The following is a 15,562-nucleotide window of genomic DNA, read 5'->3' on the forward strand; positions in this document are numbered from 1 at the left end:
ACAAAAGCTTTTTGGGCCGGGGATCTAGCTCAGTGGTTCCGCCACCTGCCTCACAAGCTCAAGGTCCTGAGTTTGATCCCCAGTACCAAAAAAAACAAAAAACAAAACCAAACCTTTTTGTATGTCCAACCATTCAAGCGCACATTCTGCTCCTCTCCCTAGGGTCTTTAAAACAAAAACACTTGGTCACCCAAATTGACTTCAGTGGAAGCACTTGAGGATTTCAAGCACTATCAAAAAGTGATGGTAAATACCTGATCTAAACATACAAACCACAAAAACCCACTTTCACCTATCTTGAGCCAGCTTTGTGGTTGCTTGAATGTATGTTAGATAACCTACCCACTGAAGAATAGGTAGCTATTCTGGATGTAGGTAGCGATAGCTAAACAAATGGCAGTGCTTTCTTTAAAAATACTCTTTTCATTTAAATATAGCTATACTAACTAAATTGACTAGATAAGAAAGTAAGACCCATTGGCAACAAATTTCATTATTAGTATCAAAACTGTATAAAACAAATGTATTTCTACTCTTGCCTAAGCTACATTCACCCTCTACCAGTTCTCAATCTTTTGGACGTGCAAAGAGCTTTTGAACTTTCCCTGATACCTACTTTGCATTTAAGAGAGTCTTTCATTCTAACTACTGGATATTTCTCTCAGTGTTTGAATTTTCACAGAAAACGCAGTCTTGGGACTAAGTATCTTTAAGTCTAGAGTTTTAACCAGTATTTCCCTGTGCCTGTGAGTCTTTATCTAGAATTCCAGAGGCCTAAAATAAGCAGCTGTCACTATTCTTGGACATGTACTACTTGGCTCTGTGCTTCAATAACCTGCCCTCGTTCAGTGGAAACTTGTCAGCCTTCCTTCCATGCAAGCATTCACTCCACTACTTTAATGAGGAAGGTTAACAGCAGTCCAAAATATTCTTCTATTCTCCTTGCAGCCTTTATATCAGGGAAATACACATATAGGAAAAGAAAAACAGAAAACGTCAAGCCCCGATGCTCATTTTTGGAAAGAAACTACACTAAGAACACTGCAAGATCACATGCTTTTTAAAAAGAAAAGGACAAAGATTCAAACCTGTTTCATTCTTGCAGCAGCTCTATTTGAAAACAGGACAGATCTCTCTTTCTGGAAGCATGACGGGCACATCTGAAGGGCTCGACTGTAGGAACTTTCAGCTTCTACATAATCTAAGGATGATAAGGTAGAGCGAGCAGTCAGTATTTTATTTCTGACACTGCTGTGTTCCACAGAATCTCAAAATGCACAGCTTTCCATTCTCAAGGCAAAAGGTTTCAAATGCTTTCTCCCTTCTCTCTCCACAGAAACAGTACTTCTTCGGGTGGTCTCACAGGGCATGTGAGAAACGACAGCTGAACGTGCTGCCAGCGGAAAGTGCATGATGCATGCGCATAGCACACTCTAGAGCAGAGATGGCGGACCTTTCAGAGCTTTCAATGATGAATAGCTGGCTGCAGAATGCGTGCCATAGGTTCACCACCACTGCCCTAGATGCTCAGCTTTCATGTGGGTTAGCAGTTAAGAAGGGAGTTTTCAGAGGGGTCAAGGAACTGGACAGTGAAAGAAGCTACAGAATGGGATCCACGACTCAGGATAAAGAAAAAAAATTCTAGGGCCAGGGGTGTAGCTCAGTGGTAAACCAATTGTCTGGTGTGTGCAAGGCCCTACTTTCAAGACCCAGGAGTGGAGGGGGAAAAAAACCCTATGTATATATGTTCATGCTTTCAGAGAGTCACTCTGACTAAAACTGTACCCATGAAACATTTGTAGAGATACATTGTGGAGCTGAAATACCTAAAAACTAATACTTGAAGAGCTTAAAAGAGAAAATACATGATCATTAATATATTGATCATTATATACACTTATAGTCTGGATACTAAGAAAATATTGTCTATTCACTCCTTTCTTGGATTTAAAACATTTAATACTAGCACACCATTAGAACCATTAGCTCTATTAGAAAAAAAAGAAGTGAAGACTGCCAAATCAGGATACAAGAAAAAAAAAAAAGCAAAGCTAAAAATAACTGGGGGAAAATGTTAACACTCCTAAGATTTCTAAAGCGCATCCACTTTGAGACGTGACAGAAGGCTGTTATAAGATCAATGCAGTACTTTCTCTAAATTATTGGAATGAACCTCAACCTACTGCTAAGTAAATGGAGGAAATGCAGAAGGACATGAAAAACATCCCGCTAGCTAAGGCATCTGTTACAATTTGAATGTAGTTTCTTCCTCCAAAGTCTCACTGTCAGGAGCTCCAGTCTTCAGCATGGGATACTTGGAAGTGGAACCTCTAAGATGCAGCCCTCAGGTCCCCAGAGGAGCCGTCCTGGAATGGAAACACGGGTCCCCTGCAGTGAGTCCTTAGGACAGTGAGTTGTTATAGTAGCTGGAGCCTTACCCCAGAGTCTCTCTCTCTAGCTTCCTATTTTGAGATGTAGTCAGTTCCTCTTGCACAGATTCCCTCTATCCACCATGGGGCACTCACCTGAGAACCACGATGTTCTTTGCATATTCACAATCCCAAATTGAGAGCTAAATAAACTCTTTTCTTTATCAAATTAGCCTGCCTCAAGTATTTTGTTGTAACAACTAAAAGCTAACAGCTTTAACACTGCCAAAAAAAAAAAAATCTCAATCAAGAACAAGTACTTTTCTAGGCTGGAGTGGCTGGGCCCATTTTCACAGCACTGCAGCATGTGAGAAACGCAGACTCTTCTTTCACAGAGATACTGTAAGGTTAGTGTTTTCCAAAGTAATAGCCAAAGAGTTTTACCTCTGATTTGTGGACTGATAAAAGAAACAAAACAAAACAACTATGCTTGTGCCACAGAGACATATGGTAACTGAGAATGATTTGGAGCTGGTAAAAAGACAAAATTCCAGCTATCAACGCAACAATGTTTTGGGAAGAGCTCAAGTTCGCCAGTTGTTTCCAAATGTTCTTTGCTATGTTTTCATAGACTCTAAAACAATGTAAGAATCAAAACAACCAGACATCAGAGCTAAAAGTTATCTTACCCCCTTTCTTAAATTGTTCATTTCCTTCTTCCTTTAGTCTAGTGCTCTCTTCTCTTCTTTTCTGAAAGAAATCAGAGAATTACATACATTTATACCTTAGCACTCGACTGCTTTGAAACACACCAAAATTGGTGCTCATATTTTAACACAAAAACTTGTCCTGGTACTCATCACTTGGAACTTGACATACAAGCTAGAACTCGACAGTGCTGACTGCCTAGTTACTCACTTCCCTTTCCATTCAAAATAATTTGTTGGGTACTTGGTGACTGGTACTCATGGCGCTTCCCAGAACCAACTAACAGCAAATGCTGAGGCATCACTGTAATTCTTTACAATATTCTAAGTGAACAAAAAGTAAGTTTTCTTTACATACAAGTAAGTGGCAAGTTAACTTTGGAGAACTGGGTGAGTTTTATGTAAATTGCAAACAGTGATCGAGAAAACACATGACCATGTAGCTAATCATCTATTACATTCTTGATGTTTAAAATAAAAACTAGATCGGGCCAGGGATTTAGCTCAGTGGTGCCTCTGCCTGCCTCGCAAGTACAAGGTCCCAAGTTCGATCCCCAGTACCAAAAAAAAACACAAACCCACAAAAAAACTAGATCCACCGCCTGCCTTGTAAGCTCAAGGCCCTGAGTTCAATCCCCAGTACCCAAAACAAAAACTAGATCTTCTTTAGCATGTCCTTTGCTCTCTGTTTCTATCTTTTATATGGAATGGCAATTCCAGTTTCAACTCCTATTTACTTAAAAATGAAAAGAAACATTCTGCTGGTTTGCATAGCACTCTAAATTAAGATTCTGGCTCTAGTAGTTATTAATTGCAAATTTCAGAATCTTTCTTAGCCTTAGTTTCTTCATCTCAAAAATGAAGATTCAGCCTCGGAAGGAAGCTCCCCTGCAGCCATCCCACGCGCCTAGGGCAGAGGAGGTGAGCCGCAGCCAGAAGCACCCCCCCCCCCCTTGGAAATAAGAAGACACTTAGACAAGCCTCAAAAACAGACTTCTGGATCACCTACAGCAACCCCAAAGGGAAATGAGATGGAACAATCTGATACTCAACCACTTAGAACCCTAACGCTAACTGGCAACAAAAGAGGATCTGGGAAAAATGAAATCAGAAATAATTACTCAGATAACAGCAAAGATTTTGCTCATGGTGAAAGACATGATTAATAAATCTAGAGAGGACACAGATAAAAAAATAGAGGATCTGAGGAACATGATGGAATCCCAACATAGGAAACAAATGGAATCCATGAAACAGATGCAAACAGATTTCCAGGAGATTAAAAACTCCATTGAAAAGTCTGCACAGCAGAATGAACCAATGTGAGGATAGAATTTCAGATATAGAAGATAAGATTGCAATTAGTGACCAGGAAAAGAAAAATTGCTTTAAAATTGTAAGGGCACACAAGAAATCAATCCAGCAGCTGCTAGACGATGCAAAGAAGAGTAACATAAGACTGATTGGAGTCAATGAAGAAAGAGGAGAGAGTGCAGATGACATAAAAAAACTCTTCACCGAAGTGATGGCAGAAAACTTCCCAAGCAGGGGAAAAGAACTTGACATACAGATAAGTGAGGCATATAGGACTCCAGCTAGCCTTGATCAAAAAAACTGCACATAGGCAAATAATAGTTAGGATTCCAGAAATCCAACAGAAGAACAAAATTCTACAAGCAGTGAGAGAAAAGAAACAAATCACATACAAAGGAAAGCCCATCAGAATCACAGCAGACTTTTCAATGCAAGCCCTCAGGCAAGAAGAGCTTGGAGTGATGTATTTTAAGCCCTTAAGGAAAACAGCCTCCAACCCAGATTGATGTACCCTGCAAAACTATCTTTCAAAATGGATGGAGAAATAAGATACTTTCATGATAAAGAGCACCTCAGGAACTTCATGCATACCAAACCAGCACTCCAAAACATTTTAGATAATACCCTAGGAAAAGACAATGAGGATCACAACCCCAGGAAACCCAGCAGAATGAATTCATTGGGTGTGACAAATTAAACGCAAAGGGGGAGAATCCAACAAAAAGAAAAAGTCATGACAAGGCTTTTAAAACTTTTAACTTCATCTCCTTAATGACTGTATAATTCAATCTTGTTATTGTACTGATTAGTATTTTTCTGATTCTAGAGTTGCACACCTTTCCTTGTGCTATACTGGCTATTTATCATCTTCTTATGTCAACTTTTTAATTGGGTTGTCTATTAATGAGCTGTAAGAGTTCTTTATATATTCTTGTCATAGGTTATATGCATTGTAAATATGGTCTAAGGACTACTTTTCATTTTCTTAACAATGTCATTTAAAGTTCTAAATTTTGATGGAATCTCATTTATCAATGTTTTTCTTTTACACATCATGTCTTTTGTATCCTAGGTAGTTCTTGCATACCCTAAATTCATAAACATTTTCCCTTATAATTTCTTCTTAAAATTTTACTCTTTTAGGCTTTCATATTTAGGTTCATAGATCCCTTCAAGTTATTTTCATGTATAGAAATAAAGGGTTGAGGTTAATTTTTTTTTTTTGATACCGGGGATTGAACTCCGGTCCTTGCGCTTGCACAGCAGGCAGTGAAACCACTGAGCTAAATCTCCGGCCCCTTGAGGTTAATTTTTTTATATACAGATACCAGGTGTTCTAGTGCTGTTTGCTGAAAACACTATCTCTTCCTCCGCTCTTGAATTGAGTTTATATTCTATAAAATGCTAATGTTAAATAATCTTTCAAAACTCAGTGGACCATATATGTGTGGTTCTACTTCTAGATTCTCTGTTTTATTCCAATGATCTATATGTCTTTCTTTACACCAACACTGCCTTGATTACTGTAGCTTTAGAAGAAGTCTTAAAATTAGGTACTAAATGTCTTCCAACACTGTTTTTTGTCTTTTGTTTTCTTCACTTTTCTAGGTCCTTTGTATTCCTACATAATTTTTAAATTTCAATATCCAATTCTTCATTTAGAGCAAGTATACACAGACCTGAATTTTTATATATACCTTGTGTTTTCTAATCCTGCTAAATTCAAATACAAGTTCTAGGAGCTCCTAGAGATTTCTTAGCATATTCTATGTAGATGATCATTTCATCTACATATAAAGATTTTGCTTCTGCCGTGCCAATCCTATCCTAGTTGTGTCATTTTATTGTCAGACTCTTTTGGTGGGGCCTAGGTTTCAAAGTTTAATGGACAGATAAAGAGTAAGCATATCTGCCCTTGTTCCCCACCTTAAGGAGAAAGCATTCTATCTTCTCCATTCATATAAGGCATTCTCACTGGAAATATGGAGTACATGTCTTTAATCTGTTGAGAAGGTTCTGTTCTACTTCTAGTCTCCTGATAGCTTTTACCATAAACAGCTGTAGAATTTAGCCCAATACTTTTTCTCCATCTAATGACAGGATCATATGCCTTTTTCCTTTCCTGTATTAAAATGATGAGTTATGGGGGTGGATCTTCCAATGCTGAACCAACATTGCCATTTCTATACCAAAACCACTTTCTACATCCTGCCAGATCTGACTTCTAATAGTTTGTTTTGTTAAACAAATTTCTATCTATGTTCATACTTTTTTCTTCTATTATCTTTATCCAGTTTTAGGATTAGCACAAGGTTGAGTTCCTAAAATGAGGGGAGAAGTGTTCCTTTTTTCTGCTTTAATTGATATAATTTATCAGTTAAAAAGTATATGAGCCTGTTGTTGTCATATAGGTAGGTTTTCAAGCTAGGAATATACTTTCTTTAATAGGTGCTATTCAAATTTTATATTTCCTCCAGAGTTAGTTTCATTAATTTGTCTTCCAAGGTACTTCCTTAGAAGTTGTCAAATTTATTTCAAAAAGGATTTTTGTAATATGCTTTCTATATCCTTTTAAATTCTGTAAAATCTGTGGTAATGTCTCCTAGATCTTGATATTGTAATTTAAAAAATGTATAATTGATATTGTGTAACAGGAAGAAAAGGTCTAAAGGAGCAGGGGAAGTGGGAGGGGAAGGGGAAAGGGAAAAAGGGAAAAGAAAAAATATGAGAAAAGGAAAAAAAATGGAAACAAAGTCTTTGCAAATAGGGAAGGGTGGAGGGGGTGAAGGGAAGGCATGGGAATGGGGAAAAAAATAAGAACCAAGATATTCATGTAATGGTACAAGATTCCAATGATGAATGTAACTGTATTTTATACCTAAAAAGTACCAATAAACTTAATGGGGGAAAAAAAAGAAGTTTCAATAGTCTTATATCTTAATGTTTAATGGGTTGTGATAATGTATGTAAAGCTTCGAATACAGTGAACAGTGAATAAAGTTTCAAAAAGTAGTATGTTTCTATAAAATAAGTCATTTACTACTTAGCAACAAGTGTGGTTTGTGTCATGAATGGAACAAAGTAGGGTGGGAAGGTGCACTGGGGGGACAACCTGCACTTATAGGGTCAGGGCAGTATGCCGTTAGCAGGCCAACGCAGGGGAATTTGAACAAACTGAGATGAATAAGTCTCTTTTCTTAGTTCCTTCTAACAGCTCAGAAATTCACATAGAGGAGCTGAGTGTGGTGGTGCACATCTATAATCCCAGTACTTGGGAGGCTGTGAGTTTGAGGCCAGCCTGGGCTACACAAGCAGAGAAAAAAAAAAAAGAAAGAAGAAGCTAATTCACACAGATGGCCAAGCACACATGAACCACAAAGGCATTGCGAGTCTGTGTATGCTTCCTTCCAGGAACATCATCACAACGTGGCGCAAGTGCCTGCAGGCCTGCCTCCCACATTTGGACAGAACTTTTTAAAAACAGATAAGCCCCAAAAATCTCTTCCTTCATTCCTGAAGCTCTTGACTTAAAACTTCAGAGGGAAGAAATATAGCTATTTCAAAAAAAAAAAAAATAGCTATTTCATACACAGGAGAGGCTTGGAGTCTAAGTAACTGGTGCTCTCAAGATCAGGAACCAAAATTAAAGTACTATTTCTCTGAAGAAGACCTGTTAATATGCAGTGTTTCCCAAAAGCCTTGTTATTATACTCTGTATAAAACAAAGCACTTGATGAACCTTAGTGAAGAAACTAAAAGGTAAGTATAAACTGAATCTAAATTTTATGGTATCTACTATATGCCAGACATACAATAATTCACTTTTAAGATATATCTGAGGGGGCTGGGGATGTAGCTCAGCAGCACAGTGCCTGCCTGGCAAGTGCGAGGCCCTGAGTATGATTTCCGGTACCAAAAAAAAAAAATCTGAGGAAGGACTATTTTAAGGGAATATAGAAAAAATAAAACAGTGGTAGCATTAAAAAATACAACATTACAGTCACATTTCCTTTGAATAATACATAAGAAAGGTGGGTGGATTACAATGTTCTCTATTTCATTTGTCAGGGGTTTTGAATGCAAGCAAGAGTATCTTAAGCTAAAAAAATTTAGGTGTGGATTTACTGGAAAGATACTGGAGGTTCACTCAGAACGGAAGCTTGACAAATAGGATCAGAAGACAGGCAGTCTTATGGCAGCTTCGTTAAGAGCTCTGTTAAGATATAGAAATCTTGTGTGTCTTTTAGTGAAAGTCTGGTCACAACAGGGCTGCAAAGGCAGCAAATAAATCCTATTTCCTTTGTTCTGCTTCACTAGAAACAAGGTCTTGGTCGGAAGCATCCAATAAGCCACCCATAAGTAATGTGGCTTGTTAGGGAATGGAGTGAGGAACATGGATTATTGACACTCAGTAAGATTACCACACAAGAGAATTTCTCCCGCCAGGGATTTAGTTCAGTGGTTCCACTGCCTGCCTTGCAAATGGCAAGGACCTGAGTTCGATCCCCGGTCACGAAAAAAAAAGAGAGAGAATTTCTCCAAACGGGAAGAAGGGGATGGATGCCCAAGAACTAAGAAAATCCCATGAGAAATGGAGTCAACAGTTATTTTAAAACAGAAATTCTTTACAGAACAGCAATTCATCAAGTGACTAGAGCTTGATGTCCATCCTCTAGCAACTGTTTCTTCTGCTTTCACTGTCATCCCAAGCTGTTCTGTAATGTAATCTGTAATCTGTTCTCATGAGCCAACTCATCAGGAATGTTCCGAGCTCAGATGAGTCAGCCTGCCAGATCAGGCTCCTCTGAATTGTGTGCGTGTACTTGCATGTGTCTGAAGAGAAGAGACTACTCATGGATGTGAGGCTGACCCAGCTGCAGCATCTGTTACCCCAGATCGCCAGGGTTGATTCAGCAGGCCTGGCTGGCGAGGCAGCTGTCACCTGTCCTTCCTCGCTGCTCCACGTGTGCTTTTCCTGAAGCTGCGTGTGTAGACACAGGTGACATTTCTGGACGGAGGAGGACTGTCCTTCAGTCAAGGGTACAGAGGCACTGCCCCCTGCTAGAACTTTCAGAGAAGCCCAATTATTCTTTGGTAAATTTATAACATTAAGTTCCTGATAGGCAAAGATAAGACCCATGGTAGGCCCAGAAAGCACTTACTAATAAGGGCCAGTCTGAGCAGCTAGCCAGAGAAAGCTCACTATTTCTTTACAATTAAGAGGACTGAACACTGCCTCACCAAAGAGATAATTCTCAGATCAGTGATTCTAAGGAGGGTGTCTTCATGTCTGGCTGATGAATCAAACCCAATGACCCAGTAAGCAGTATACACTGGAAAAGAACTGTTGCTTCCCTTTCCACTGATTATGTAAATTGAGGCTTAATGCAATTATCAATATCATGTTAAACATCTCCCTGGAAACAGCTAAAAATAACACTTTCGAGGAGAAAGCTGAACTATCTCCTATCGTAGCTGTGCCAAAAGACTGACTTGATCCAGCACAAAGACAAGGCAGGCTTTATTCTGTTCCCCAAACATACTTTCTCCAAAGGCCAGCACATACACTGTCATGTTACTGAAACTCAAGGATAGGTTTTATAGGTCTTCGCATGCTAAGTGCCAGGAGCCTTCACAAAACACATTTGCTGGTAGTGCTGATATTCTGCAGCACTATCATATACAAATCTTTCTAGGTGGTGTTCTATGAACAGAAGCTTCTAATGTGGGCAGGAGCTCTCTCACAGGCCTCCACACTGCCTTTTAACACATTCCAGAGGGGCCTCACAGGGAAACATCTGCTCATGAATTATATTTCCATAGAAATGGGAACCAAAGCAGTTTTACAAGCTCTTGTACTCCTCCCCTACAGTGAAAACTCAGAGAGAACAGTGACATTATTCTGCATTGTAAATCATCACAGGAACCGCCAAGGAAAACTCTAGGTAGGCAATGGCCTTGATGAATGGACTTCATTTTCACAGTTAAAACTGCAAACTTTTCAGCTTGGTATTTGTTATGGCTTGTGTTTAGATGTCCCTCCAAAGCCTCACGTAGTCACAGGTGGGGCTTTTTCTGGAACTGATTCATGAAGTAATGCTAGGCTCAAGGGCACTAGGATTAAGGGTGTGAGTGCTATTCGTCCTAAGTAGTCTGAATAAGATAAAAGGGGCAGAAAGAGGCTGTTAAAGTTCCCTTGTTCCTTTGCTACCTTCTGGTGCCACGAACTGTTTCTCCTCTTTGATGGCCCTGCCATGTGCCACCCTACCTTGGAGCCAGCCGATTATGGACTGAAACCTCTACAAACTGTGAGCTAAATAAACTCTTTCCCCTTTAACTCTGGGTGTTGGGTATTTTGTCTCAGCAATGACAGAAAAATAACTAAGACAGTATTCAAAATTCTGCACAGTCTACACCAGTATAGCACTTCTTCACTGCTTATAATTTGCTGTCACACACATTAGTTCTGTCACATACATTAGTTAATTTGCATTTGCAAGCTAATTTGGAGAGGTGATAACAGATCTTTCTACAGATAACAAACTCAAGATCCAAAAGTTCTTGCTCCCAACAAATTCTCTTCTACACAGCGTGGAGTCATTATTGTCTCTCAAAACAGTGAGAATTCCGAGTTTCTAAACAGCAATACAAATGCTCCCTGACTTACCATTGGGGTTATGTTCAGATGAATACACTGCAAACTGAAAACATCTTAATCAAAAATGCATTTTGTTCAGCTAATGGAAAGGAACATCCAAGCTTGGCAACACAGTCTCTCCTGAGTACTGATGGTTTGTCCTTGGGACTTCATTAGTCCCTGGGGCTATAGCTCTTTGTTGCTGCTGATGTCAAGAGAGCATCACATGGCAAGCCCAGGAAGAATCAAAATTCAAAATCTGATGTGCTGAACAATTTCTACTGAATGCATATTGTTTTACACCACTGTAAATTTGGAAAATTATAAGCTGGAGGCTGTATATTTACTCATTTGCTCTACCCTTTAATAAACAAATTTCAAGATGACTATTCAAGTATCACTACCAACAATGAGTCAGTCAAGTAGTTCAAAATTTTGTGGCAGTTTTTCTGACGTTAGAGGTACACAATCAAAAGAGTACATGGTGGGGCTGGGGATTTAGCTCAGTGGCACCTCGCCTGCCTTGCAAGTGCAAGGTCCTCAGTTTGATCCCTAGTACTACCCCCAAAAGGTACAGCATGTCCAGTTAGTGGTATTCTCTATGTAAATAATTTGTTATAGATATATTAATTTGTAATTGGTTTTAAGGCTTGATTTTTTTCTCATCCTTTCTGATTTTTTTTTCCTGATTTATTTGAATGTGTAAAACATTTACACAGTTCAAAACTCATTATGATGTGGGACTTCAGTTGTGGCCAAAGTGAGGAGGTTACCAAAACTTTTCTAAAAGTAACTATAAAACTGGCATATTTATAAAACCAACAATTTAAGTCCCCTGGAAAGTGACTAAGCCTTACAACAGAGTAACACCCGCTCATGGAAACTGGTAACGTGCAGGAAGGAACCGCAAAAATCTGCGGTGTGGTTGCAAGGGTCCATTCCCATTCCTCCCTCATCAGGCAACACGTAGTACAGTAATTCTAACAGCAAAGCAGGCTATGACCAGCGAGTGTCACTGCTGGAGGAGGCTGACTTGGTCTGGAGCAGAGGGAAGACTAACTGAGCCTCAATGGTATAGTCAAGTCAGAAGTAGCAGTCCCAGGGGTTCTACTGGCCTGAGGCTAGATGGAGCAAGCAATGAACCCATGGACAACCCAGAAGGGTAACAGATACAGGGAGAGGCAGTCTAAGAGGGGGTCCACTGGTTCTCCAAACACTCCTGGCTGACTGGAGACTGTGTGTACGTGGGAAGTTCTCACAGACCCTCACTAGGAGCCTGGGCACAGGTGGTTAAGATGACCTAAGAGTCCAGGGAGGGCAGTAGGACTTGTAAACTGCCTGGACCTTGAAGGTCACAGGTCTACTGACAGTGGGGGGAAGGCGTTTTGGTTGAAGTGTTGAATACTATCTCTGACCACTTATTGCCTAACCATATGCTATGCAAAAACGGTATTAACCCAGAAAAAACCAGGAGTAAAAGTAACAGTAAGAAAAAAACAAAACCTTAGCCAGCAAAGCCATCAGTGGGGCCACATAACACAGGGGAAACAAACTGCAATTTTAGTCCAGGTAAGTTACTAAATAATAAAAGAACAACACAAATAATTGGTGATAAGTAGAGAACAGTCATAATTCAGAATAGCTATATTACCTAAAATATTTAGTGTCAACAAAAAGTTACAAAACATGCAAAGAAAACAAAGCAACAGTCACACACAATCAATAACAACAGCCAATAAAAGCTGTCCCTTAGGTGTTGGTGGTGTAGCTCAGTGGTAGAGTACATGCTTAGCACAAGAGAGACCCTGGATACAACTCCAGCACCAAAAAACTCCACAAATACTGGGTGTAGTGGTACATATATGTAATCTCAGCACTCTGAGAGGCTGAGGCAGGAAGGATCCAAGTTCAAGCCCAGCTCAGGCAACTTACTAAGACCCTCTCTCAAAATAAACGGATGTAACTCAGTGCAAAGGCCCTAGGATCAATTCCCAGTACCACCCCCAAAACCAAACCAAAACAAATCAAAAGTTATCTCTGGGCTGGGGATTTAGCTCAGTGGTTCCACTGCCTGCTTCAAACGCGGAAGGGCCTGAGTTCGATTCCCAGTACCAAAAAAAAAAAAAAAAGTTATCTCAGTATCTTCAGATATCAGAGTTAGCAAGAACGTGAAAGTAGCTATAAAAATTGTTCAAAGAATTAAAGGAAACCGTTTAAAGACTGAAAAAGCATGATGGTGGTTTAAAAAATAGAGAAGCGGGGCCGGGGATTTAGCTCAGTGGCACCGTGCCTGTCTCGCAAGTGCAAGGTCCTGAGTTCGATCCCCAGCACCCTCCCCCAATAAATAAATAAAAAATAAAAAACAGAGAAGCAAGATAAAGAGATACATTAATTTTTGTGTGTGTGTGTGCGCTGCTGGAGAATGAACCCAGGGCTTTCCACATGCTCTGTATGTACTTCTCCACTGGGCTACAACTTCAGCCCAACAAATTATTTCAAAAGAAAGAAGAAAAAAAGGTTGAAAAAGTTCAGTAATGGAAATGAAAAATTCAGAGGTACTGAATAGCAGATCTGCATTTGTATACGGAAGAATATGTAAATAAAGTCAGATCAATAGAAATTGTCTAATCTAAAGACAGAAGAAAAAAAATTGAAGAAAATGAACAGAGCCATACAATTTCTAAAATAAGTTTCAGGACAAGGTAAGACCAGAACAAATGTTTGATTAAACACAGGTGGAGAATTTCAAAATTTTGATGAGAGACTTTAAAGATCCAAGAAGCATAGTAAACCCCTAGTAGATAGAGATCTATCTACATCTAGAAACACTAGAGCCTTACTGCTGAAAGATAAAAACAAAGAACATTTGAAAGCAAGACAGAAATAGTATAAGGGAATAACAAAGCTATTAATTTCTAAATCAGAAACAATGGAGGACAGAAGGTAGTGTAATGACATTTAAAATGGTGAAACAAAAACCTGGTTGACCAAAAATTGTATTTTAGTAAAACTATACCTCAACATAGAGGCAAAATAAAGATATTTACAGGTAAACAAAGGCTGAGAGAATTTTCTGCTCATAAGTCTGCCTTATGAGATACACCTAAATACTGTAATGCCCTCCATGCTGAAAGGAAATGACACCAGATGAAACTCCAACCTACAGGAAGTGATAAGGAGCACCAGAAATGGTATGATTCTTCCCTTAATGTCTTTAAAAGACAAAAGATTACAAACAATATATGGGAATGGTAATTATGACACTGTAAGGGTTGGGTTTGCAACACATATTGATATAATGTATATAAGAGTGTAGTCCAGAGTCACATAAAGGAAATGAAGCTATAGTTAAGTTTCTATATCTTACTGGTATTAAGTGTTAAACTAAACTACACTGTAATAGGATGCATATTATAAACCCTACTGCAGGCACTAAGAAAATAGCTAAGAGGTAAAAACAGGGTTAGGGCTACAGCTTAGTGGTAGAGCACTTGCCAAACGTGCCCAAGGCCTTGGGTTTGATCCATAGCATAGCCAAAAAAAAAAAAAAAAAATTAATAACTACAAACAGTTAATAAAGTCTGAAAGTATTAAAATAGCATGCAAATTTATCTAACATAAACAATGGCACTAAAAGAGAAACAGTCATAAAGATATGACATTTGGGCTGGGGATTTAGCTCAGTGGTTCCGCTGCCTGCTCCGCAAGTTCAAGGACCGGAGTTCAATCCCCAGTACCAAGGGAAAAAAAAAAAAAGATACGACATTCGTAAAAGGCAAAATGGCTGATATAAATCCAACCACATCAATAAACACAAGAATGTACTAAACACCTCAAAGAGCAGAGATGATCAGTCCATATTTAAGAAATAAGATCTAACCATATGTTGTCTGTAAGACACATATTTTAGTCTAAAAAACACAAAAAATTTGTAAGTAAAAAGAGAGAAAAAGACATCCTGTGGAAACCGTAATTTTGGTGGCTGTCTAAAGTACTATCAACCAAATAGGTTTCAAGACAAGATCTGTTCCTGGAGCCAAAAAGGGACATTTCATGAAGGTAAGAGTCAACAAGTCAGGAAAATATAAGTTATAATGTATAGGTACCAAAAAGTAGTCACTGAGTACATAAAGGCAAAACTGAGAGTTTAAAAGAGAAATGCACTACAAGTGTAATTGCTGGAGGGGCTGGGGATTTACCTCAGCAGCATAGCACCTGCCTGGCAAGCACTAGGTCCAGAGTTCCATCCCCGGTACCAAAAAAAAAAGAGAGTAATTGCTAGAGATTTGAATACCCCACTCAGAATTGGGTAGAACTATACTACGTATGAAGAAGGCCGGGGATTTAGCTCAGTGGTTCTGGTGCCTGCCTCACAAGCTCAAGGTCCCGAGTTTGATCCCCGGAACCAAAACAAAAAACAAAACAAAAGCCCCCAAATAAATTTAGCAAATGCATATTGTAGCACACTATAAAATATACATTCACACAGCTACTACTCAGATCACATTAGAAAGAACCATTCAAATCTTCCTGTC

The 15,562-nt window shown here is 39.1% G+C and overlaps 1 protein-coding gene across 5 annotated transcripts in view; it reads right to left on the minus strand.

Moving 5' to 3' along the window:
• Ttc1 (tetratricopeptide repeat domain 1) overlaps nt 1-15,562 on the minus strand; it is a 49,989-nt gene that overhangs the window by 19,249 nt on the left and 15,178 nt on the right. For all 5 annotated transcript variants that reach the window (XM_004836466.3, XM_021240363.1, XM_021240366.2 and 2 more), the window contains exons 3-4: nt 3,059-3,119; nt 1,089-1,201 (exon numbers count right to left, since the gene is read on the minus strand). In XM_004836466.3, the coding sequence (XP_004836523.1) occupies nt 1,089-1,201; nt 3,059-3,119 (174 nt within the window). The remainder of the gene's footprint in view (nt 1-1,088; nt 1,202-3,058; nt 3,120-15,562) is intronic.

The sequence above is a fragment of the Heterocephalus glaber genome, unplaced genomic scaffold, assembly GCF_053883595.1.
Source record: "Heterocephalus glaber isolate CG9 unplaced genomic scaffold, H.glaber_assembly_v1.0 deba00001606, whole genome shotgun sequence".
Classification (NCBI taxonomy): Eukaryota; Metazoa; Chordata; class Mammalia; order Rodentia; family Bathyergidae; genus Heterocephalus; species Heterocephalus glaber.